Here is a 27436-nt window from a genome sequence, read left to right as displayed (position 1 = left end):
TGAGGCAAAATAACAGTAATTGTTATTGACTCTCAAGTCATTAAATGAAAAGTACTTTTTAAATATCTTGAAAATCGCTTATGATTGAAAATTTGCAAACAGAAGATTACCCTTTTAGGACTAGCTGGTGGAGCAGTGATTTACGGCTTAGTACACTACAAAGAATTCAGGTAACAGAAAAAAAACTAGGTGTTTCAAAGTTCAAAGTAAATTTGTTATTGGAGTATGTTTTTGTCACCGTATACTACAAAGAGATTAAGAGGTCTTTATGAAGAATAATTCATCAATATTTTTGAGGACTCAGATATTTTGAGCTCTTGCTGCAGTGCACCATGTGTAGGAGCAAGGAGTCAATGACAACAGCTTGTGACCTTCCACACTTATCTCTGCATGCCTGCCCTTGAGTTGTCAGAATTCCTCCATTATCCCACTGATTGTGATGGCCTCCTGCTGCTGTGGCTGTAAACTCTTGCCCTACTTGAAGAATGCAGATGATCCAGCTCAGCTTTTACTATCAAGTTAACTGCTGGGAAAGTGGAACCCCATGGCAAAATGAAAGCTCTGACATTAATGCATCAGGCTGTGGTTGTTTTGTACCCCTGACAAACCCAGCAGATTCTGCATCTACTCAGCAGATATTTAACTTCTGTTCATCAGCTGCAATGTGACTCCTGCACTATGTTAAGTTGATTGTCAGGTTAAAAGCTTAAAATTTAAAATCATTTGCCAAATTCGTACCTTTTACTTTTCAAAATACAGCAGAGCATCAGGTCCTTCTGGCCCAACAAATCCATGGTGTCCAATTGCACCCATGTGACCAAATAACCGACTAATCTGTAGGTCTTTGGGAGGAAACCGGAACACCCAGAGGAAACCTGCACAGTCACAGGGAGAACATACAAGTTCCTTTCAGACAGTGGCGGCAATTGAATACTGACTGTTGGCACTGAATAACGTTACACTAACCGTACTACCCTTTAGGAATAGAATCTTAATAAATACAATATTGTGCCTTTTACTGTGATCTGGGTTTGATTTATTGAAGGTGCTGTTGTTAATGTTGAGTGCGGAAGTTCTTGACCTTTCCTGATCTTGCTCACACTTTTGACATGTGTCTGACAGCACTCAAGAGTTCGTCCGCGCAGAAGTGAAAATTCCTGTGGCCAACCATTTTAATTCTTATTCCCATTCCTGTTCTGACATGTAGGTGGCTTCCTCTTCTGTCACGATGAAGCCAGTCTTAGAGTGGAGGAGCATCACCTCGTATTCCATTTTAGTAGCCTCTTACTCACGGGTGGCCAATATTTTACATTCCATACGTCAATTTTTTCACACATAGTTCAGATGCGCCATACAACTCTTGTACCCCCATTCAATTCTTGTAAAAATGTTAATATAGACATATTTAGCATTTTTACATGATATATTGATTTAATATAAAAACAAGATAAACATTACTTACCTTAATGAGACTTTTAACAAATATATTTTGTCTTTTGATTTCTTCCTTTTTCTTAATCACATATGCTTTCTGTGACTCAGGCCCAAGCACTAACTTCAATTTTCCTTCTATTTCAGTCTGATGTTGTGTTTTATAGTGTTTATTAAGATCATGCCTTCTATTATGTGAGAAAGTGTTTTCACAAACAATGCACAACAGTTTTCCTGACGGACCCACTATATACAAGAACTCATTTTCCCACTGTTATTGAATTCACACTTACTATCACTTTCTGCTTTTATTTTGCTCATTTTCTTTTGCACTGTGATGGGTTACTGAATGTAAAAACAAGGCTTAATTTTCGAAAAAGTACAGAACTGCAAATGTTCACAAAGGACGAACAAAGCACGACTCCGTAGTGCACGAGTGACAATTGTAAACTGACTGGCAAAAACCTGCAACGCACTGCTGGTGCAGACGCCTGGCGCCTCAGGATCAAACAAGTATCAAACGTGTATTGAACAGTTATGGAATGACTGCAGAACAAAAGTCCTTCTTTCCTAGTTTGACTCATTGAATATTTTTTTCAATTAAAAACAGATTAATGTGAAAGAAGATAACATTCACCAAAAGATGTGCACGAAATAATAAAATCGCTAAAAACAATTGCTAAGTTTTAGATTTATTCTTAGTAAAACCCATTTCTAGCTCTAAGCTACTTGAATTACTGTTATAGATAATTTTTTTTTCTACAAATTGGTTTTTGGTTAATACTTTTTGCATGAGTAGGCTTACTTTTTTATTATTATCACCAGGGTGCAATGCACCACTTCTAATCATCCAGTGCGCCACAGGTTGGCCACCTCTGCTCTAACTTGATGGCATGAATATCAATTTCTTGTATTTTTGTTTCCCTTTTCCTTCCCTCTCCTCTCTCCTTCCACTTCCCACTTTGACCTCTTACCTCTTCTTGTTTGCCTATCACCTGCCCTTTGTACCCCTCCTTCTTCCCTTTCTCCCATGGTCCACTCTCTTTCCATCAGATTCCTCCTTCTCCAGCCCTTTACCTTTCCCACCCACCTGGCTTCACCCCTCACTTTCTAACTTGTCCTCCTTCCCCTCCTCCCACCTTTTTATTCTGGCGCCACCCCCTTCCTTTCCAATCCAAACGAAGGGTCTCAGAGAAACGTCGTCTGTTTATTCATTTTCATTAGATGCTGCCTGACCTGCTGTGTTCCTCCAGCATTTTGTGTGTGTTTCTCCTTGCAGTTTTCTCATTACACTTTCTGTTTTAATTGGCTTCAGTATGAATCCATTTCTCCTGTCTTGCCTGTGGCGGAGCCATTAGATCCGACATCTTGGCGTCAGGGCTTGCGTAAAACTGGCATTGTTCTTGTGCCTCAAAAGGGCGAAAAAGTTATGGTGAGCTGCCTCTTGTGTGCGCAGAGGTTTGTGTTTCGTGTTCAGTTCGCGTTTACCTGAAGTATCCAGTTTCACTGCATGTTGTGATGATACTTATTTCCTTGTACTTTATTAAACAATTAGTTTTGATATCTGAAAACTAGAATCAAATTCTAGAATTTGTGTGGTTTGTGTGCACTTATGTTCCTCATGTCTATTGTTTAGTTAGAGTGTCTTAATCTGGCTCAGTGCATGAACTACCATTAGACAAATAGAGAAACACATGAAATATTAGTTTAACAATAGTGGATTCTAAACTCCAGTTTTGCACACAAACAAGTTGCTTCTACTATCACGAAAGGTATATTGATAACCCACCCATCTTTGGGCTCAGTGACTCCCACAAAATACCGAAGGAACTCAGCAGGCAGCATCTATGGAAAGGAATAGAGTTGATGTTCTGTAGCAAGAACCGTTATTGGGTCTTGGTTTGAAATGTCGACTCTGTTCACTTCCAGTGATGCTGCCTGACCTGTTGAGTTCTTCCAGCATTTTGTGTGTGTTAGTCTGGATTTCCAGTGTCTGCAGAATCTTTTGTTTATCTTTGGCTCATGGGTGATGTGAAATCAGACTAGTCTCAGCTATCTTTTTGATTTGAGTGAAGATTGAAATAGAATGAAGGTGTATCACTCCATTATAAATTATTCAACTTTACCTGTATTAATTTAAGGTGGTGTGCAGGTAAATGTGAAATTAAGCCTCGAGCAGAAGGAAGGAAACCTTTCCAGAGAGTTGGAGGTTTTGGTATTGCTCTTCAGTTTCATTCCAACAATGAGTTAGAATGGAATCATATTCAGCTTTATTACCACTGACTTATTATGTGAAATATGTTTTGCACAGCAGTAGAATGCAAAGAGACAAATCATTGTAAATTTTTTAAAAATTGTGAACAAGCAAGGCACTGTTCAGAAATCTTGTGGCAGAGAGGAAGAAGCTATTTCTGAATTGTTAAGTATAGGTTTTCAGGCACCTGTACCACTTCCTTGGTGGTCGTAGTGAGAAGAGGGCATGTCCGACCTGGATGGTGCAAGTTCTTAGTGATGGATGCTGCCACTTTGAGGCACAGCCTCTTAAAGATGTCTGGGATGGTGGGGAGGGTTGTGTCTGTGAATGAAATTGTCAGCATTGACAAGACCATAAGATATAGGAGAAAAATTGGGCCATTTGGCCCATCGAGTCTATGAGTGGATGGCCAGACACTTCTTCCTCAGGGCGGAAATGGTTAATACCTGGGGCATAATTTTAATTTGATTGGAGGGAAGTATAGAGGGGATGTCAGAGGTGTTTTTCTTTTACACAGTGGTGGGTGCGTGGGATGTACTGTCGGGGTGGTGGTAGAAGCAGACACATCCAGGGTATTTAAGAGACTCTTAGGAGACAGAAAATGAAGGGCTATGTCAGAGGGACAGGTTAGATTGATCTTGAAGTAGGTTAAAAGGTTAGCACAACATTGTGGTCAAAGGGCCTATACTGTGTTGTAACATTCCAAGTTCATTAACAGATAGGGTACTAAGGCTGTGTCTCTCCCCAAGAGGGTTGTGACTAGATCATTGGAGCTATTTCAAGAGGTAGACATATTTTGGAAAGATTGGGAAGCTAACATAGAAGAAGTCATGAATCCTGGGCAGATCAGTCGTAACAAAATAGCAAGGAGTCCAAGTAACCCAACTCCTGCTCCTAGTTTGTTCTTGCATTGAGCTTCAGATGCATTCCAAAAGGGAAAAGCAAACTTGCAGCTTGTAAGGGCTATCAGAATTTTTTTTGTCTCCGTGAGTATGAACATTGGGAATCCTACTGTCCTTGGGAGAAATTAAATATCATTATGCTTCAGTAAATAAAAGCTGCTTCATCAGATCTTAGTCAGTTTTTTGCCTCATCTGGCTGTCATGTGGGATGGTTTATCAATTTTACTGAGTGCCTAAAAGCTTGGATTCTTTGCCTCATGTTGAAAGAAACTGATCATCTTCTAATGTTTTGTCAGGATCTGAAATAATTTAGAGTAAAATTCTTTTGATCATCACCGAAAGCAAAAGGTGTATCAAACATGAAAATGTAAATTAGTTCAAATATAAATTTGTCCTGCAATCTTATTCCAAAGATTTGTTGAATTGGAAGTGCTGCTAATTATCTGAACATAATTTCTTTGCAGATGTACTCATGTGGTCTGGATCTTATATGATTTTCTTAATATGAAAAGGGAATGACCTGGGAAAATGTCTTTATTACAGTTTGGGCACAGATTAAGGAAATGATGTGCTGTTACTTGAAAATTTAAGTTCTTGTCAAATTTGCTGTACATGATTGAGAAGAATTGTTCGTTTTTCTGTCAAACCCTGACCTTTACATGTGGTCCAGCCTGGAACTACATCTTGAAAGTTTTAACATAGTACTGATCCTCAATTTACAGTTTGCTGCTCCATTTATGAAATATTCAAAAGAAGAAGAGAAGAAGAGGAAAGATGAAGAAGAAAAGAAAGATGCATCTCCAGCTTCTTGGAGGTCAGGGCTTCGAAAGACTGGAAGCTATGGTGCATTGGCTGACATCAGTGCTTCCAAAGAAACACAGAAGGAGAGAGACATAATCGGTGTGATGCGCTCTGCATCAAGCCCTCGACTCTCATCCACTGCAGATAACAAAGAGAAAGTAAGTTGCTAAACGCGCATGTTAAGTTTCTTTTGGAAGTTACAAACCTTTTGGATCCAGAATCATTTGGAGACCTAGTCTCAGACTAGATGGACTGAAGGGACAGTTTCAATGCAGTAATGTTCTATGATTATTCTTTTCTGATCTTTTGCTTACTCACATTCTTCCCAACATCCCTTCCCCTCCACACCCGACTTCAAAAAACAAGTTTCAATACACTATTTTGTCATAATCCTGTAAAGAATGGGAAGTGTTTGGAGAGAATGTCTAAGGCTAATGTGCAACCAAATTTACAATTTGTTACCAAGCAAGAGCACTGGTCTGACCTTGGCTGTGTTCGGTCTTATGTCAATTTCAGAATCAGGTTTATTATAACTGACAAACAGTTTGTTATGGAATGTGCAACATGATCCTGAAAAATTTAACAGAGTACCCTGAAGCTCAACTGGCCATTCAGGCCAGAAGAGGAAAAGCCAGGGAATAGTTTTGTCTTGCTTTCTCTGTCTTATGGATTACACATTGCCCCAGTTGGAGGGAGAATCTGAATAAGAAATAAAATGTGAAGACGTGAAGTTTGACCCACTTCCAGGATTTTGTTTTCACTTAAAATTCCAGCATTTTTGCTTTTGTAAGAAAATGCATGCAGGCTAATTTCAACATGAAAGCTACAAGATGAGATAAAATAATGTGACCCATTTCTGAGTGATTTGCAAGTAGATTGTCTTACAGATAGTGGCAGGAATTGAACCCTAATCTTACAGCTAGTGCTGTAGAGCATTATACTAACTGCTGTGTTACCAAGCTGCCCTTGATAGTGAAATTATTTGCAATGTAGGTTTGTTTTCCATATAAGAGTGGACATGAAGATCTAGCTTAATGTTCGGATCTTCAAAAGGAAACTGTGATCTCTTACTTGGCGAGCCCATTGTAACCTTCAGTCAGAGGTTGTCACCAATGCATTTGGATGAAGAACAATTGCTTTCTTTTCAAAGTACACTTATTATCAAAATATGGACTGTACACTATATACTGTACAACCTTGAGTTTCATCTTCTTCCAGTAGCCACAAAGAACAAGAAACACAATAGAATTCATGAAAAACTCCACACCACAAAGATAGTTGTACATCAAATGTGAGAAAAAGAAACAAATCATGCAAACAATAAGAAATAAGCAAACAAACAATCTACAGAACATGAATCACAGAGTCCCCAAACGTCCACAGCCATGTAACCAGTTCAGCGCTGCATCTGATCGAGGAGCCTGCTGGCGGCAGGCCATAGCCGTGGAGCCGGGTATAGTGCTGAGGCGGGTGACGATAGCTGCAGCTGCTGAGTTCGTTTGTGGATTTGAATAGCAGGTCAATAATCCTGACAGACCAGCTGCAAGCAAGTATTCTTCCTTGCTTGTGGTGTTTTCCTTTTTGACTAATGCAGTTCGAAAGTAGCTGTGTAAAGTTTGAAGGATAGAAATGTGTGTTCTATCTGCACCTTCTTTAGAAGTATCATTGCTTTTATTGTGAGATCTCTCATGCTGGAGCAATACATTGACAAAGTTTGGTTTCACTGGACCAATTGAATAAAACTCATCTGGTATGAACTAAACAAGTCCAAAAAAACATAAAGCGGAAAATGTCAATTAACGGTAGCATGAGCGAATAAAATTAAAGTTGCACATCATTTTATTTAACAGATGCTTCCTGACCCTCCGAGTTCAGAGTCCGAAAGAGAGACCAGAAGCTATTGCACATCAATCACCTGCTTACACCAATCCTACATTTGAAAAAATGACTAGTCAGTGATACAGCATGGTTACAGGCCTTTCTAGCCCAGTTAGCCTGCTCCATACAGTTTCATCCATGTGACCAATTAACCTGTAGGAATGTGGGAGGAAGCACAAGCACCCAGAGTAAACCCACACAGTCGGGGAGACCGTCCAAACTCCTTGCAGACAGTGTCAGGAATCAAACATAGATTGCTGACTCTGTAATAGTGTTACACTTGTTGCTTTGCCTCCATGCTGTCCCAGTTCTCCCCATTTTCCAGTCAGTTCCCCCCAGATTCTGTGATTCAATAGGGACAATTTACAGTGACCAATTAACCAAGCAACTTGTATATTTTTGGGATATGCAGTCACAGGTAGAATATGTAACCTCAACCCAGTTAGCATCAGAGGTCAGTACTGAGCACAGATCTGTTAAGTAGTAGGTAGTAGTTCTGTGAGCTCCAGAACTCTGCTACCCAGAAGCACCCCTTTTCTTGCCTCATTTTCTGCAATTGTTTTCCATTATTGCAGCAAGTATGCTTTGCATTTGCTTTAACAAGTGAAAAATACATTTTTACTTTGTTTTAAAGCACTTGAGTTATGAAAGAGGTCAGCAATCACCAAAACAATTTCTTGAATCCACTTTTGTTCCAACAGGAGAAGGATCAGAAAGGAACGAGGCTTGCTTATGTTTCACCTACAATTCCGTGTAGAAGATTAGCCAGTGCATCAGACATTGATGATAGAGAAATCAGGTAAAATCCTACTCCATTCACTCTCCCATTTACCAACTTCTTTCCCTGCCCCAGCTCCCCCACCCTTAAGCATACTCAACTGGGATGATTACTTCACAGAGATACTGCAAGTAGCCTTGTGCGCAGTGGTTCTTACACAAGGCGGCGTTGGGAAGAAGACTCAAAGAGGAAAGAAATGAACCACACTTCCACCACTGAAGGGCCTACAACACAAAATGCTGCTGTCACCAACGTAGTGCCTAGTTATCAAAGAAGGTAATTGGAAGCTCTCAAGATGTTTGTGTAATGATTGGGTTATGGAAGCAAGTTTGATTATGTTAACCAGCAGATCTGCTCCCCCATGTAGTTCATTGCTCTGAAGTCTAATTAGGAAGATGATATGTCTCAGTATATCAGAACAATTCAGTTAAATCTAACGTTGGTGATATCAATAAACAATGTTTATTCTTTAATCCCCATCCATTTGAATAGATCTGGCCTGCAACAAAGGGAAGTTGTTTAGTGTGTGTTCTGCCTCTATCCTTAATTTAGGGGAAGAAAAGTTTGCCTTTACAAGAGTAACAGTGGTGAAAATGTTATATTGCACCATTCTGTAACACAATAAACATTGATAATATTGTCTGTTTACGTGATTGGAACAATGGCAGTATTCTGAATCGAGGAAAATCTTGTTGTTATTCCTGATGTCCACATACATGCCTGTTGCCCATCCATAATTTTACAGTATGGGCATCTTGCTTAATTACCCCAGTTGTACAGAGGAACAAGAGTTTGTGCTGCTACATATGCCACTTTCCTACTGATCAGAGACTAGGTCTTTGTGTTTCTGCTTGCTGAAAATTTTGATGTAGCAGTGTTTTTTTAAAAAAAATTTAGAGATGTGCTAAATTCTGCAGTGGGTTTTGAGTATCTGTTCTTGGAGCATGTTCACGGAAAACATAGCCCTTTTTGCTGCTACAGGTGATTTCAAGGTTGACAGTTAGGATCACTTCCAGACTTTGAAGGAAGCTCTGGAAAGGTTATCTGTAAGAAGGTTTCATGAAGTCAAGATAGGTTAAGTAGTGATGCTGTATGTATGTATTTGGTGACTGGTTGTACCTTGTGCTTAATCTAAGTGGATGTTTTGTTTCTGTCAGATAACTGCATGCATTTGCCTGAACTTTTTGTGATTGTGTAATAGGAGAAAGTTGCTAATATTATTTACATACTCCTGCACGTCCGTGTATTGTGATATGTTGATAACAAGTTTTACTTGTAACAAGGCTGAGATGTAAGAGCCCAGCAGATGCTGAAATCTTTGAGCTACTGGAGAAACTCTGAAGATAGAACATTGAACATTACAACACAATATAAGCCCTTTGGCCCATGAACTTGTGCCAATCTAAGTTTAATCTAACTCTTTTCTCCTACATTGCCCTCCATTTTTCTATCATCCACGTGCCTATCTAAGAGTTTCTTAAATGTCCCTTTTGTTTCTGCCTCTACTATCTCCTTGGCAGGGTGTTCCACACACCTACCACTCTGTATAAAGAAATTCACTCTGACATTTCCCTATACTTTCCTCCAATCACCTTAAAATTATGCCCCTTGTATTTGTCATTTCTGGCTGGGTGAAAGGACCACTTGATCTTTGCCTCTTAAAACTCTCTCTAGTTAGCCCTCACCTCACTAACTTGGAACTTCCTTTCACGTATGGCTCACTGAGCCATGACACTTGCACATGCATATGCACACACTAGTTACCATTTAAAATTATCCCCCCTTACATTTGCTAGCGGATGAAGGAAATGATGTGGTCTGTGTTTTGGGTTTCAACTTCCATCATCACCCATTCCATCGCTTCCATAAATGAGTTCCTCCAGCAGACGTTTTTTATGTTAAACAAGGCAATGGTTCATTCAATAAATAACTCCTGAATTTGCCAACAATTAATCAAATATGAAAAAACTTCAGTATTAATTTATTATAATCAAAACATTAATTGAAAGCACTTTTGGAAATGAATTCCTTTAAAGGTGCCAGCTTTTGTTACTTAGAACTTGCATGTAATTGTCAAACAATATATGTCATCCTTGACAGCTTGTGTATCAGAACTTAAAACCGGTTTATATATTGCTGTCTAGTCATGCTGAATGTTACAGACAACTTGATATTTCATCATTTGTTTAACACTAATGCTTGCATATTCAAGAGGTTTTATTTTGCACTCATGCATGATAGCATGCATCTGTAGCTCTTATGACATATTTTCTAATTGTTTTGATGTGCTTTCTTGCTTGGTATGCATGCAGTAATTCGTATCTGCTAGCAATAGGCAGAAGTAACAGTGCCAGACATCTGCCAGCCAACTCTTCCTCAAGCACCAGCTTCGATCCTACTAATTCTAAGTCTAGGCAACCAGCATCATCTCAGTACTCATCGTACAGCATCTTCAGAAGGTATAACACTTTGTAAAAGCAACATTAATTTAGCAAAAAATGTTCTTTTTGAATGTGCTACAAGCTCATTTAAATGGAAAAGTGTGTGTGTGTGTATATATATACATGTTGTCTATGATAGATCTTGTATATTGTGATGTAAGTGCAGCCTTTAAGTACACTGTGGCCAATTTATTAAGTACAGGAGTGAAACCTGTTGTACCCATCCACTTCAAGGTTCGATGTGTTGTGCATTCAGAGATCCTCTTCTCACACCCCTCTTGTAACCCAAGGTTATTTGAGTAATTGTTGCCTTCCTGTCATCTTGAACCAGTCTGGTCATTCTCCTCTGATTAACATTGTATTTTTGGCCACAGAACTGCTGCTCGCTGGATGTATTTTGTCTGCAGAGACTGTTATGTGTGAAAATCCCAGGGCACCAGCAGTTTCTAAAATACTTGAACCACCCCACTTAAAGTCATTTAGATCTCATACCTCCCCAATCTGATGTTTGGTCTGAACAACAATTGAACTGCTTGACCATGTCTGCAAGTTTTTATGTATTGAGTTGCTGCCACATGACTGGCTGATTGGATATTTTCATTAATGATCAGATGTTCAGGTGTACCTAATAAAATGTCCACTGAGTGCATGTTGTTACTAGGAAGAGGTACAGTCGACATTTCAGGCCGAGACCCTTCGTCAGGACTAACTGAAGGAAGAGTTAGTAAGAGATTTGAAAGTGGGAGGGGGAGGGGGAGATCCAAAATGATAGGAGAAGACAGGAGGGGGAGGGATGGAGCCAAGAGCTGGACAAGTGATTGGCAAAGGGGATATGAGAGGATCATGGGACAGGAGGCCCAGGGAGAAAGACAAGGGGGGGGGGGGAACCCAGAGGATGGGCAAGGGGTATAGTCAGAGGGAGAAAAAGGAGAGTGAGAGAAAGAATGTGTGTATAAAAGTAAATAACGGATGGGGTACGGGGGGGGTGGGGGGGGCATTAGCGGAAGTTAGAGAAGTCGATGTTCGTGCCATCAGGTTGGAGGCTACCCAGACGGAATGTAAGGTGTTGTTGTTCCAACCTGAGTGTGGCTTCATCTTTACAGTAGAGGAGGCCGTGGATAGACATGTCAGAATGGGATGTGGAATTAAAACATCCCATTCCCATTCTGACAGGTCTATCCACGGCCTCCTCTACTGTAAAGATGAAGCCACACTCAGGTTGGAGGAACAACACCGTACATTCCGTCTGGGTAGCCTCCAACCTGATGGCACGAACATCGACTTCCCTAACTTCCGCTAATGCCCCACTTCCCCCTCGTACCCCATCCGTTATTTATTTTTATACACACATTCTTTCTCTCACTCTCCTTTTTCTCCCTCTGTCCCTCTGACTATACCCCTTGCCCATCCTCTGGGTCCCCCCCCCCACTTGTCTTTCTCCCCGGGCCTCCTGTCCCATGATCCTCTCATATCCCCTTTGCCAATCACCTGTCCAGCTCTTGGCTCCATCCCTCCCCCTCCCACTTTCAAATCTCTTACTAACTCTTCCTTCAGTTAGTCCTGACGAAGGGTCTCGGCCTGAAACGTCGACTGTACCTCTTCCTAGAGATGCTGCCTGGCCTGCTGCGTTCACCAGCAACTTTGATGTGTGTTGCTTGAATTTCCAGCATCTGCAAAATTCCTGTTGTTTGCATGTTGTTACTAACAGCTTTCAAATATTCTGATATAAATGCAGCCTTTAAATATAAAAAGCAGCTATTGGTAACCTTACCAGTGAAATACAGCTTCCAGTAAGTTTAAGACCGGCAGAAGTTTAGCTTCAATCAGAAGTTGCTGAAAGCAGCAGAAAGAAAACTTAATTCTTTGGGTTGTTAGCCCTCTTTTAATTTTGCTGAAAGTTAATGTATTTGGAAAAAAAAACTTTCTGTTCCAGATTATTTGGATTTAAATATTTCCAGTATTTAAAATCTTTTGTGTATTTTTGTAAGTCTTTGGATAGTTGTGGATCATGGGAAAAGGAGAATTTGTTACTGTCATGACCTCTGTACAAATATCTGCTAGGATTCAGAAATCTGTAAATGTGCTAGTTATTTGTTTGGCTTGCAGTGTATTTTTCTTGGAAATTCTCAAAGGATAATTGCAGTAGTCAGATTGTGTACAATTATGAATCTCTAAACTTAGGACTCCAGGTTAAAACTCTTCTAATGAGTTATGGCTTCCCATTTAAAATATTATATTCTTGCCAGTAAGTCATCTTCATAAAGGTTTGGGTAAATATTTGAAAAATATTGTCAGGTCAGGGGGTACAAAATGGGAGAATGCAAGAAATTTGGTAGCTTTTTCAAAACTGACACAACAGTAAGCGGTATGCTTCCATTTTGTGCCATATCATTTTCAGCTATCATGAGAAGTGTTTTGATATGCACCATGTGTCATTAGTGAGTTGGTTATACTCAGTTACATGTGCCCTGGTGTGAAATGGCAGTGGATATTATCTTTAGTTGGGAGATAGGAAACTTGAGTTTTTAACAGTTTCGGAATGTCACGAATTGTACATCAATGCAAACGAGGCGAGTAACTCTCATAGGATAAGTTCTATTGTTGACAAAGAAAATAAGTTTTGTGGTGTTAACGAAACTGCAAGGGTGTCAAAGATTATGGGCAAATGGAAGAGAATGAGGTTGAGGGACAGTAAATCAGCCATGATGGAATTGTGGAACAGATGTGATGATGGACTGAGTAGTCTAATTCTGTTTCTGTCTTTTGGTGTCTTGATGAAAGGTCTCACCCAAAAATGTTGACTGTAGATGATGCCTGACCTGCTGAGTTCCTCCAGCACTTTGTGTGTTGTATCGTTAATTATTTTTCTATTTACACCTGGGTGTGCGTGGAACTGAATAAATCTCATTTTGAATCCTTGAAAGTATAGGAAATCTTTGAAATTATGTGCTAGTAAAACTCAAAATTGGCTTGTTTTTTTTTTGAAAAGTGTTAGATTTCCTATTCATGTACAGTGACAAATGGAACTTTTGGGCAAGCTGTATAAGGATGTCCAGTGCTCTTCACCTGAAATAACTCTGGTCTTGTAATATACCCTTGAAAATCTGTCCCAGTACCATATCCTTGACAGCAAGCCTTTGTGTCACACAGCCATGGAAGTTGAAGATTTGATGGCCATTACATCATGTATGTTGGAAAATTAATAAGCTGAAGCATTGGTGGGACTGCAGCATAGTGGTTGGCACACTGCTTTACAGCACCTGTGACCCAGGTTCAATTTCCGCTGCTGGCTGTAAGGAATTTGTATGTTCTCCCCATGACTGTGTGGCTTTCCGCTGGATGCTCCAGTTTCCTCCCACAGTCCAAAGGCATACCAGTTGGTGGGTTAATTAGTCACTGTAAGTTGTCCTGTGATTCGGTTAGGATTAAATTGGGGCTTGCTAAGCGGCACAGCTTGAAGCGCAGGAAGGATCTACTTTGTGCTGTATCTCAATAAATAAAATTAAAAAAAATAATAATGAGCCCAAATTCCAAATGTTGAGAGCCACTTGAATAGATTAGCTTTGAAGCTGTCAGTCTCTTGATAGTCATTGATGCTCCTCTCTGTTCAGCTTTGAAACTGATGCATTGAGATTTTCCATTCAGTAAAACTTACAATGAAGTTTCAGCAAATTGCTGCTGTTGGAAAAAGACAATAAGATGTAGGAGCAGAATTAGGCCACTTGGCCCATGAAGTCAGCTCCATTCCATTACGGCTGATTTATTATCCCTCTCAACCCCATTCTCCTGCCTTCTTCCCGTAACCTTTGACACCTTTACAAATCAAGAAACTATTAACTTCGACTTTAAGTGTACTCCATGATGTGGCCTCTACAGCTGTCCATGGCAATGAATTCCACAGATTCACTGCCCTCTGGCTGAAGAATAGCTCAATCCATCTTTGCAGTTAAAACATTCTTTTAGAAAACCATTTTGCTGAAACGTGAGTATTTTACCTGCAAAGATGGAATTCCATTCTTAAACATCCAGCACAATTCACTCACTTCCTCTGATCTGAAACATGTTACTCTGGGGGTTGGGGGGGTGAAATTGGTGCAGGAGGGAAAAATGTGTACCCTGGGTGGAGGGGAAGCTTCAGGCAGATACCGCTAAATTGTGATGTTATTTAAAATGCTGGAGAAGAACTTGAATAATTGTGATGACTAAAAAATATATATTTTAATAAAGCATTATTTGATAAAAGCCCACTACATTTTCCTTCAGTGGGCTTAGCACCATTGCTTCAACATTTCCTGTTCCCCATGTAAACTAATTGCTGTTCACTCTGTTCACAATATTTAGCTCATTCTATGTAACATTAGTTTTAGTGAGCGTTCATAATCTGAAAATTAGATGCAATGACTATAATTGCTGAACCCAGAGGATAATAAACCGAATTATCTCCGTCATAATGTGGATTACCTTGGTGCAGATGGCTCTTTACAAACTATCAATGTTTGGAAATATTTTTGAAAATATTTCCATTTAAAACTGCCCAAAGAATAATGATGTTTTGAGAAATACTTAAATGAGGCTGGACAGACTTTCATCCAATACTTTGATGGGACAGACTCTTAACAACATTTGGTATGGAAAATTTAAATCTGCGCAACAAGAAACCAGAGGTTATTTTGTTCTCGTATGTTAAGCTGGATTGATGTGAATTTTGGAACCGGTTAAAGATGAATGCAGCTATGTATACAGTGCCTTGAAAAAACATTCAGCCCCCACAGCTATTTTCACATTTTACTGTTTCATTTTCTAAATTAAAAATATATTGAAGTAGGATTTTTTTGAGCTAATCTACAAAATATTGTGCACCATGTCAAATCTAAAGCAAAATTCCAAAACCTGTCAACAACTTACGAAAGAAGAGGCAGGGAAGGGGCCCTAGTTAAAAAGAAATCATATCCTTGCCCGTCAAGACTTTGCAAAGTGTCATTTAGAAGATACTGTAAAGATGTGGAAGAAAGTCTTGTAGTCAGATGAGACTGAAGTGGATATTTTTGGTCTTAACACTAAGCGGTACATGTAGTATAAATCTAAAACTCTGCATCAACTAGGTAACACCATCCCTACTGTAAAGTGTGCTGGAGGTAGAATCATGCTATGGTGATGCTTCTCAACAGCAGGGATGGGAAATCTGGTCAAGATTGATGAGATGATGTGCTGCTAAAAACAGAGATATCCTGGTTAAAATCCTGTTAGCTTCTGCCAGAAAGCTTAAACTGGGGAGAAAGTTCATTCTTCTGTAGGATACTGCAAAGAGCATACTGCCAGAGCAACCATGGAGTGACTTCAAATGAAGAAAATTGATGGCCTTGAGTGGCCCAGCTAGACTCTTGACCTTAACCCAGTTGCTCCCCAACTCACTTGACGCAGCTTGAGCAATTTAGAAAGGAGGAATAGGCAAATCTTGCTCCATGTTGTACACAACTAATAGAAACTTATCCAAAAAGACTACAGGTTGTAATAGCTGCGAGAGGTGGTTCAACTAAGCACTGAGCAAAGGGGGATGAATACTCTTGAAATGCTGACATTTCAGTTTTTGATTTTTTTGTTTTCCTTGCTTTATATTTTTCCCTGCTTTTGGGTTCCACTGTTGGGGGGGGGGCGGCGTAGGAGCATGTGATTCAAAAATAAAAATTCTCAGTTAAATTGATGAAAATCCCTGGTTGTAATAATTCTTGTGCACAAAGGGTTGGTGCTGAATACTTTTACAAGGCACTGAATTAAATATGTTACTTGAATGTCAGTTTATATTGAGGTATAATTAGTAGCTCCCAAGAATGTCACTTAGTTTTGATGTACTGCTCTAAATTTAATGTGTATTTTTGTATTGTGTATTCATTTGCTAACAAGTTTAAATTCCTGTGATTCATGTCACTTTTCTTACAAGTAAAAGCACATCTTTGCCATGTAAACTTCATGCAGGAAAATTACTTTCCAGGATTCTGGGCATTGTGTAGGTAGATGAGATTAGTTTACAGTACGTTTGATAACTAATTTAATCAAATAGTCATAGAACTCTGCAACCAACTAAACTAATTTAGTTAAACTTTTTTTTAATTGGTTCAGCCCAAAATTATGGGCTGAAGGAACTTTTGCTGTGTGGTACTGGTTCTATGTTCTATGGTCAAAGCTTGTTAATTCACAAGTAAACTGCTGCAAAGATTCCCGTTTGTATAGCAAGGATAGATGTAATTTGAAAATAACAAGAGTCTAATTTGGGAAATTTTTATAATGTCTCTTTGTAAGGTAAAACCAAATACTACTGGGAAATTTATTGTGGAAAACCTTTAAAAGTAAACATCAAGAGCGTGGAGTTCAGTACAAGACTCTGAGCTTCTTTCTCCTCTTTTTGTTTTGTCATTAGTAGTTCTTTTGGCCGAAGAAAAGATGATCAAATTAGTACTGTTCAAAGTACCATTTCAACCAGCACCATAGCAACTGTTACCTCATCGAACAGCCTGCAGTCCATTCCCAGGATAGCTGCTTCCACTTCATCGGGCAGGTAATGTGAACAAATGGCTGATTTGTCGTCTTAAAAAGCTTTTAACTTGTTTTGTCTGTTATATGTTTCTTCGTATGAATTAAGGATATTTGGATTTGTATTGACAAAAATTGTTGAATTTGCCAACTCGAGCTGCATATCAGGAAGGTCATTTCAAAAACAGAAGAGATTCTGCAGTTGCTGGAAGTCCATAAGACCGTAGAAGCAGAATTAGTCCATTTGGCCCGTCGAGTCTTCTCTGCCATTACGTTATGGTTGATATAGTATCCTTCCCAAACCCATTCTACTACCTATCAACCCCCCTCTTTAAATATACCCAATGACTTTGCCCAGACAGCTAACTAGCAATGAACTCCATAGATCACCGCCCTCTGGCTAAAGAAATTCCACTTCATATCTGTTCTAAAGGGATGTCCTTGTATTCTGAAACAGTACCTCTAGTCCTAGACTCTCTCATGAAAGGAAACACCTCTCCACATCCACTCTTTTTAGGCCATTCATTATTCAATAGGCTTTAATGAGATTCCAGCCCCCTGTCATTCTTCAGCGAGTACAGACCCAGAGCCATCAAATGCTCCTCGTGCGTTAACTCTTTCATTTGCAGGATCATATTTGTGAACCATCACTGGACCTTCTCCAAAATCAGCACGTACTTAGATAAGCGTCCCAAAGTTATTCATCATTTTCCAACTGTGCTGTGACAATGACTCACTCAGCATTAAAAACTTGTTTTTATATTCCCTTCCTCTCAAAATGAATGCTGACTTTGAATTTGCCTTCCTTACTACCAACTCCATTTGCAAGTTAACCTTTAGGGAATCCTGTACAAGGACTTCCAAGTCCATTTGCACTTCAGATTTTTCTGTTAAGAAAATAGTAAACGTTTTTATTCCTTCTACCAACGTGCATTATTATACACTTCCCTAGACTATATTCCATCTGCCACTTATTTACTCATTCTCCTAATCTATCTAAGCCCTTCTGCAGACTCACTGCTTCCTCAATGCTAATGCACGTTCACCTTTCTTTGTATCGCTTGTAAACTTGTTAACAAAGCCCAGAGTAAAATATAAAAAATGCTGAAGGAACTCAGCAGGTCAACTGGCATCTATGGAGAAGAATACACAGTTGAATGTTTCAGGCTGAGACAATTCAGGACTGGAAAGGAAAGTGGAAAGAAGCCAAAATAAAAGGGTATTGGAGGAGAGGGAGCACAAACCAGCAGGTTGGTTGGATCCAGATAAGAGGGGTAGGTGTAGGCCTGAAAGTTGACTGTTTTTGTCCCTCTATGGATGCTGCCTGACCTGTAGAGTTCCTCCAGCATTGAATTTCCAGCATCTGCAGAATCTCGTCTCTTATTTCTCTCTCTCTTGTTTTTGCAAAATCTCTTCTGTTTTTTTTTTCCTGCAGAAATATCATATCCCAAATTTGTAATGAAATTTATTACCAGAATAAATTTTTTTTATTCAAAAGGTAAACATTGTTCTTACGATGGTATCAAGAGCCTAGTCGACTAATTTTTAACCAAGCTCATGACTTAAACAGGAAAATTGCAGCAATTCATGCAAAATTTTTAAATTTCTCTAAAAATTCAAACCAATCCTTAAGTCATACAAGTTTATTTTTCCAACGTTTTTGTTGATTTCATGTTTGTTGAGCTTTGCTTATTTTCTTGTTTGTCTTGCTGCTTGATGTGCTATAGTACCTCAAATCGTTTCTCGACGGGGGACAATACTGAGAAAGACAAAGAAAATGTTCCTTCAGCGGTTGCTACAACTGGCACTGTCTCCTCAACAACGGAGGTCAGAGAGAGACGCAGGTGTGTAGTCTTCCAGGTTACATTGATGAAGCTGTGAGGAGTTAATTGCAGAATTCTGATTCTCTCAATGCAAAAAGAATTGAATTTTGTATAGATACAGATTGCACTTCATGTAAAGTTAATCTCATGGATCCAGTTTCATGACATCTTTCCTGAATATTGAACTTGGTTCAAATTTACTCCTTTTCTTTAAACAATCCTCCCATTCACAATTGGTTTATTCCCTACTTGGTGGTTATTGAATCACTTCACCAAGCTGGTGAGTGATGAGTTTAAAGGATTCCCATTATCTTAGATTTATCATTTAAACTGCATCATAGTAGTGAGTATCAACAAATGGGTTGCAGACAATTGTCATTATTAAACTCAGTCTTTCAAGGTAACCTTAAAGGGAGAAAACAAGTTAATAATGAGTAGAATACAATTTAGGGTCAAGTATACAAAAATGCTGGAGTAACGCAGCAGGCCAGCTGCATCTACGGATAGAAATAAAGAGCTGACGTTTCAAGCCGACTGATGAAGGGTCTTATCTTGAGACCGAAGCTCTCTTTTTCTCTCCACAGATGGTGCCTGACCTGCTGAGTTTATTTATTTTAATTTATTTAGAGATACAGGTGGATCAGGCCCTTCCTGCCCCAACGAGCCGCACCACCCAGCAACCCACCTGTTTAACCCAAGCCTCATCACAGGACAATTTACAATGACCAATTAACCTGGTAACCGGTACATCCTTGGATTGTGGGGTGAGACCTGAATGCCCGGAGGGAACACGTGTACTCATGGAAATAGAAACTTATTTCAGAATTCCTCCAGCACTTTATGTGTGTTACTTTGGATTTCCAGCATCTGCAGAATCTCTTGTGTTTAGAATACAACTTAATGGCTTGTATCTGAAATGCCTGTATTAGAATTAGTTCTGCTTTAAGATGTCAGTTTCCCATGTAATGTGATTGGTAGAGGAAGAATTAAAGCATCATTGGAGCGTGGAATATTTTAGAACATGATAATATATAAAACCAATGACCCATGTCTCATCTTCCAATGTGGTAATAGCTCTACTGTGGCTAGCCAATGAAATATAAATAGGAGACAGCGACCCTTGGATTTCTCAGTTTCTTGAATCAAGTCTCATGACATGTCAGACAAGATCAGATTTGGTTCTGCTTAGACCTCTTCACTCAAACCCTCACTACAACCATGGTCCAATTGTGAGCAAAAGATTAAAAGCCCATATGTTGGTGTTGGAGAATCAGGAATGATAAAGCAGTTTGAACAAAGTGAGGTTGGAATGAGATACAGGGACAAACATAATTTTAATTTTTGCTATGCACTCGAGTGCTGATTTACAGCGCCTACAAAGCTCAGTGGGAAACTTCCACTAAATTGAGTCAGGCCTCGCAAAAATGGAGATGGTTTAGGTTTATTTGAGAGCAATAAACCTGGTTCAATAATATTTGCTTTTGGCTTTTCTAAGGGCAGTCTCCTAGATAAGACCACCAGACCATAAGACATAAAAGAAGAATTAGGCCTCTCAGCCCATCAAGTCTGACCACCATTCTATCATGACTGATTTATTATCCCTCTCAACCCCATTCTCCTGCCTTCTCCCCATAATCTTTGATGCCCTGACTAACCAAGAACCTATCAACCTCCACTTTAAATATACTCAGTGACTTGTCCTCCACAGCCATATGTGGCAATGAATTCCATAGATTTACAACTCTGGCAAAACTTCTTTCTCATCTCTGTTCTAAATAGATGTCCTTCTTTCCTGAGGTTGTGCATTTTGGTCCTAGACTCCCCCACTATAGGAAACATCCTCTCCACGTCCATTCTATATAGGCCTTTGAATATTTGATAGGTTTCAACGAGATCCTTTCTCATTCTTCTAAACTCCAGCAAGTACAAGCCCAGTGCCATGAAATGCTGCTCATACATTAACCCTTTCATTCCTGGAATTGTTGTGAACCTACTCTGGACCCTCTCCAGTGGCAACATCTTGGATAAGGGGCCCAAAACTGCTCTCAAGTTTTGTCTGACCAATGTCTCATAAATCCTCAGAATCACATCCTTGCTGTTATATTCTCGTCCTCTTGAAATAAATGCTGACATTGCATTTGCGTTCCTTACTACAAACTCAATCTGCAAGTTAACCTTTAGGGAATCCTGAGCAAGGTTTCCTAAGTCCCTTTGCACCTCTGATTTTTGAATTTTCTCCTGGGGTTAAAAAATAGGCTACACTTTTATTTCTTCTACCAAAGTGCATGATTATGCACTTCCCTACACTCTGTGATATTGGCCCATTCTCCCAATCTGTCCAAGACCTACTGTCAACTCCATGCCTTCATCAATGCTACCTACCCCTCCATCTTTCTTTGTATCACCTGCTGCAAACTTGGCCACAAAGCCATCAATTCCATCATCCAAATGGTTGACATACTTTATAATGTGATAAGAAGTGCTCCTATACAGACCCCTTGTGGAACACCACTAGTCACCAGTAGCTAACCAGAATAGGCTCACTTTTGACTCTTTGCCTCCTACAAGTCAGCCAATTTTATGAACATGCCAGTATCTTTCCTGAAATACTACAGGCTCTTATCTTGTAGCATCATGTGCGGCACCTTGTCAAAGGCTTTCAAAAATCCAGGTAAACAACATCCACCGACTTTTCTTTGGCTATCCTGCATTTTATTTCCTCAAAGACTTCCAACAGATTCATCAGGCAAGAGTTCCCCATAAGGGAACCATGCTGACTTTGGCCTACTTTATTGTGTGCCTCCAAATACCTCAAAACCCTGTCCTTAGTAATAACATCTTCCCAATCACTGAAGTCAGGCTAACTGGCGGATAATTTTCTTTCTTAAAGAGTGAGTGATATTAGCAATTTTCTAGTACTCCAGAACCATTCCAGAATCTAGTAATTCTTGAAAGGTAAAGCAGTAATGCCTCCACAGTCTCTTCAGCTACCTCTTTCAGAACCCTAGGGTGCAGTCCATCTCGTCCAGGTGACTTATCTACCTTTAGACCTTTGAGCTTCTCAAGCACCTTCTCCTTAGTAATAATGGCTGCATTTTGCCCCCTGACCTCCTTGAATTTCTGTTATACTATGGTGTCTTCCACTGTGAAGACTGACACAAAATACTTAAGTTCATCTGCCATTTCTTTGTCCTCTGTCACTACCTCTCCTCTGTCATTTTCTAGCAGTCCATTAGTCACTCTCACCTCTTTTTTTACTCTGTGTATATCTGGAAATTTTTGGTATCCTCTTTGATATTATTAGCTGGTTACTTTCATATTTTATCTTTTCCCTTTTAATGTTTTTTGTTTCCTTCTATTGGTTCTTAAAGTTTTCCAATTCTCTAACTTCACACTAATTTTTGCTATATTATATGCATTTTTGTTTTTGTTTTTATGCTGTCTTTGACTTCCCTTGTCAGCTACAGGTGTCTCATCCTCCCTTTGGAATACTATTTCATCCTTTGAATGCATCTATCCTGTACCTAGTTTTCCCTGATCCTCCAGCCACTGTTGTTCTGCCACCATTCCTGCTAGTGTTTCCTTCCAATCAGCTTTGGCCTGCTCCCCTCTTATGCCTCTGTAATTCCCGATTCTCCACTATATAAAACTGATACATCTGACTTCATGTTCTCCCTCTCAGACTGCAGGGTGAATTATATCATTATGATCACTGTCTCCTATGGTTTCCTTTACCTTAAGTTCCCTAATCAAATCTGTTTTATAATACAACACCAAAATTGCCTTTTCTCCCAGTGGGCTCAACCACAAGCTGCTCTAAGAAGCCATCTCATCGGGATTTTTCAATTTCTCTCTTTTGTGATCCAGCACCAAACCTGATTTTTCCAATCTACCTGCATATTGAATCCCCATTACTTTCATAACATTACACTTATCACACGTGTTTTCTATTTCCTATTGAAATTTATATCACACATCCTGACTACTGTTCAGGGGCCTGTATATAACTCCCATCAGGTTCTTTTTACTCTTGCAGTTTCTTAATTCTACGCACAACAATTCTACACCTTCTAATCCAATGTCACCTCTTGCTAAGGATTTGATTTCATTTTTTTACCAAAATAGCTACCCCATCTCTTCTGCCTACCTGCCTGTTCTTTTGATACAAGGTGTTATCTTTGGAGGTTAAGCTTAAAACTATGATCTTCTTTAAACCATGTCTCAGTGATGCCCACAACATTATACCTGCCATTTTCTAACTGTGCTACAAGATCATCTACCTATTCCGTGTACTGTATGCATTCAAATTTAGCATAAGTCCTGAATTCATCACCCTTTTTAATTTTGGCCCCATGTTACACCACATCATTCCATCTACTGCAATTTTGCTCTATCACTGCCTCTCCTTCCTCAGTCTCTCTACACACTGCATCAACTTCCTCAGCCCTATCAATCCGGTTCTTATCCTCCTGGCAGCTTTGTTTAAACCCTGCTCAACAGCTGGAGCAAACCTGCCTGCGAGGATATTTGTCTCCCTTGGGTTCAAGTGTAATACATCCTTTTTGTACAGGTCATACTTTCTCCAGAAGAGATCCCAACAACCCAACAATCCAGAAATCTGAAACCCTCCCCCCCCCCCCCCCCCCCCGGCACCACTTCCTCAGCCATTCATTCATCTGTACAATCATCCAGTTTCTGTCCTGTCTAGTTCGTGGTACTGTGAGTAATCCAGAGATTACTAGCTTTGAAGTCTTGCTCTTCAGCCTTTTCCCTAACTCCCTATACTCAATGCACAGGACCTCTTCCCTCTTTCTACCTATGTCATTGGTGCCAGTGTACGCCATGACCTCTGGCCACACAGTCTCCATTTTAAGCATCTTCTGCAGCTGTTCCGAGATGTCCTGGACCTTGGCACCTGGGGGGCAGCACATCACCCTGGCTTCCCTTTTGCAGCTACAGAATCTGCTGTCTGCCCCCCTGAAGTCTCCTATCACTGCCATTCTGCCAGACTTCACACTTTCCCACTGAGCCTCAGCTGGCCACAGTGCTACTAGCCTGGCTGCTGCTGCTGCTGTACCCTTATAGAAAATCCCCCCCCCCCCCCAGGCAGTATCCAAAGGGGTATATTTGTTGCTGAGGGCAATGGCCACAGGGGAACCCTGCATTAACTGCTTACTCCCCTTGCTTGTACAGGTGGTCTCCCATCTACTAGGTGAAAACTGCACTCTGGGTGTGTCCCCATCAGTAAAAATTCCATCATGATGTTTTCAGCCTCCCATTTTGTCCTGAATGCATCCAGCTCCATTTTTCTACTGTTCAGGCAGGAATGGAAGTTGGTTGGATTTCTTGTAGATGTCGTCATCAGGACAACAATGAAATCCTACATCTCACAGGAGGAGCATTCTGCTGCCTGAACTACCATTCTGCCTTCACTTGTTATACCTCTAACTTTTGAAACTTAAGTTCTCACCCAAGCCTGACCACTGTATCATTGTCTACTCACGCAATGGCCATTTCAACAGAAGATCGAGCTAGCTACTCTGTCAATGTTCTTTACTCCTTTGTAAGGTTAGAAATGTGCTGATATGCTGATTGCAAATTGTTCCATTCTCTTTGTGCTTCCTAACCTGCATGTCGCCGGACCTTGACATTCAAGCATGGTCTATGTATGATGCAGATGTTAGTTGTCCCTTAAGTGCTATGCAACAGTCATCTTAAATGGAGAATCAAGCTACATCCTTGTGACATTCAACTGACCTTGTCATCACAGACTTGCACCCCACCTGCAAACCCCCTCCCCCATCACCCCATCATCTTGCGGTACCAGCATTGATCAGGGGATTCTTGAGATCATCCCCACAAATGTTGGAGCTGCAGAAGTCCTGATGAAGGGTCTGAGCCTGAAATGTTTACTTTCCATTGATGCTGCTTGATCTGCTGAGTTCCTCCAGCACTTAGTGTGTTATTGCAGCTGCAGTTCTTTTCCTGAGTCAGTTGCTTTCCAATTCCACAGAACAACTCAGGAGTATTTGATGAGGGACTTGGGTGATTTGGATAATATGGGAGAAGCTGGGATTGCTTTCCTTGTGACCTGATTATGACCTTCAAAATAAAGGGATCCACACAGTGGTCAGAAATTATTTCCATTGAAAGAGCCAGAAGATGTCAAATGAGGATGAGTGATAAACAAACCAAAAATGAAAAGAGAAAAACTTCAATTCTTGTGTTTGAAAGCAAACCTGATGTATTCCCATGGTGGTGGAGAGGTGGCCTGGTAGATGGTGTGGGTGTGGGCGGGATTACAGTGTACTGGCAGCCAACAGGGAGTAGTATACTTGGATTGTTCCTGCATAGAACTGGTGTAGGCTGGATGGATCAATGGCTTTGCTCCATGCTGGCAACTAAAAAAGAATAACAACACCTCCCAAATCCATGCTATTTCTCAGAAAGCAGTGGATGGCAGGAATAAAGGAGCATCTGCATCTTCAGGTACCCCTGCAGGTCATGTCAGATCATACAGTCATAAATCTTTCTCAGTTTTTGCATCAACATTCAGAAACAATATATCTAACATGGCCAGATGGGCCTCGTTTCAGTGGGAATCTTGGTTGGCATGGCCTAGTTGGATCAAACAGCTTGTTTCTGTCCTACATAATTCTCTATAACTGTCCAACACGCCATCATGGACTGTGGCAAAGAATATGACTTAAGGACAGAGGCAATAAATTAGTGAAATCAGTGTCCATGAAAGAAAAGTAACTTGACAAATTGTAGGCTATTACAGTAGTAATATCATTGTTCATTGTCTTTCAATGCATTGTAAAATTGGCTTGCTCTTCAGTCCAGGGGGGATAATTTTATCTTTGTTACTTTTGGATATGTTAGTTTTAATGTCGTCTGAAGTAAACTAATAAAACGTTACAGGAAACAGTTGGATGCCTATTTTGGGTAAGGATGCGTTTCAGAGGTCTATGGGGGTGTTTTCTCATTTTATAGTTTTTACATTATTACTTGTGGAACAGTACTCAAGTTGCCAACAGCACATTGAGGGTTATGTGAAACTACGAATCCAGGAAGATGTGAACTCTGTGGCTGCTTTATTAGGTACACCTGTTCATTAATGCAGATAATCTAATTAGCCAATCATGTTGCAGCAACTCAATGTATAAAACATCCAGACATGGTGAAAAGGTTCATTTGTAGTTCAGAACAAGCATCAGAATGGGGAATAAGTGTGATGAAAGTGACTTTGACCATGGAATGATTGTTGGTGCCGGAGAGAAACTGCTGATCAGTCTCTAGCATTTACAGAGAATGGTGCAAAAACACAAAACATCCAGTGGGCAGCAGTCTGAGGATAAAAACGCCTTGTCAATGGGAGGTGTCAGAGGAGAATGGCCAGACTGGTTTAAGCTGATAGAAAGGCAACAGTAACTCAAATAGCACATGTCACAATAGTGGTGTGTGAAGAGCATCTCTGAGGGCACAACATGTCGAACCTTGATGTGGATGGGTTACAACGGCAGAAGACCACAAACACACACTCAGTGGCCACTTTATTAGGCACAGGAGGAACAGTGCCTCAAAGTATGCATCCTCTTTGAAGTTTTCATTTTTATTGATTTACAACATTGAATCACATGGATTTAATTTGGCTTTTTTGATACTGATCAACAGACTCTTTTGTGTCAAAGTGGAAACAGATTTCTACAAAGTGATCTAAATTAATCATAAATATAAACCACAAAATAATTGATTGCATAAGTATTCACCCCCTTTTAAAATGACACACTAAATCATCACTGGTGCAGCCAATTGGTTTTAGAAGTCACATAATTAGTTAAATGGAGATCTGTTTTTGGAGACCTGTGCGTAGTCAAGGTGTTCCAATTGATTGTAGTAAAAATACACCTGTATCTTGAAGATTCAGCTGCTGGTGAGTCAGTATCCAGGCAAAAACCACACCACAAAAACAAAAGAACACTCCAAGCAACTCTGCAAAAAGGTTATTGAAAAGCACAAGTCAGGAGATGGATACAAGAAAATTTCCAAGTCACTGATTATCCCTTGGAGTATAATTAAGTCAATCATCAAGAAATGGAAAGAATATGCCACAGCTGTAAATTTGCCTAGAACAGGCCATCCTCAAAAACTGAGTGACTGTGCAAGAAGGGGACTAGTGAGGGAGGCCACCTGGAGACCTATGACAACTCTGGAGGAGTTGCAAGTTTCAGTGGCTGAGAAGGGAGAGACTGCACATACAACAACTGTTGCCCAGGTTCTTCACCAGTTGCAGCTTTATGGGAGAGTGGCAAAGAGAAAAGAACTGTTGGGAAAAGAAAACTTGCATGAAATCTCAGATGGAGTTTGACAGAAGGCACGTGGGAGATTCTGAAGTCAGCTGGAAGAAAGTTCTGTGGTCTGATGAAGCCAAAATTGAGCTTTTTGGCCATCAGACTAAACACTATGTTTGACGTAAGCCAAGCACCGCACATCATCAAAAATACACCATTCCTACTGTGAAACATGGTGGCTACATCATGCCATGGGGATGCTTTACTGTCATAAGCCCAAGAAGGCTTGTGAAGGTAGAGGATAAA

At 40.1% G+C, this 27436-nt stretch overlaps 1 protein-coding gene across 8 annotated transcripts in view; it reads left to right on the top strand.

Annotated features, from left to right (window-relative positions):
• The window catches only part of ppp1r12a (protein phosphatase 1, regulatory subunit 12A), a 245638-nt gene that overhangs the window by 132061 nt on the left and 86141 nt on the right, over positions 1-27436 (top strand). For 5 of the 8 annotated variants that reach the window (XR_011887191.1, XM_072268197.1, XM_072268196.1 and 2 more), the window contains exons 10-15: positions 5310-5546; positions 7968-8065; positions 8165-8320; positions 10357-10503; positions 16901-17038; positions 18741-18857. Coding sequence is in view for 7 of the 8 variants with exons in the window: in XM_072268197.1 (XP_072124298.1) it covers positions 5310-5546; positions 7968-8065; positions 8165-8320; positions 10357-10503; positions 16901-17038; positions 18741-18857 (893 nt within the window). In the remaining variant the exon portion in view is untranslated. The remainder of the gene's footprint in view (positions 1-5309; positions 5547-7967; positions 8066-8164; positions 8321-10356; positions 10504-16900; positions 17039-18740; positions 18858-27436) is intronic. The other 3 variants (XM_072268199.1, XM_072268198.1, XM_072268200.1) reach the window with 3 other exon arrangements.

Source organism: Mobula birostris, chromosome 9 (assembly GCF_030028105.1).
Source record: "Mobula birostris isolate sMobBir1 chromosome 9, sMobBir1.hap1, whole genome shotgun sequence".
In the NCBI taxonomy this organism is placed as follows: domain Eukaryota; kingdom Metazoa; phylum Chordata; class Chondrichthyes; order Myliobatiformes; family Myliobatidae; genus Mobula; species Mobula birostris.
This window is presented reverse-complemented; position numbering and strand designations above follow the sequence as displayed.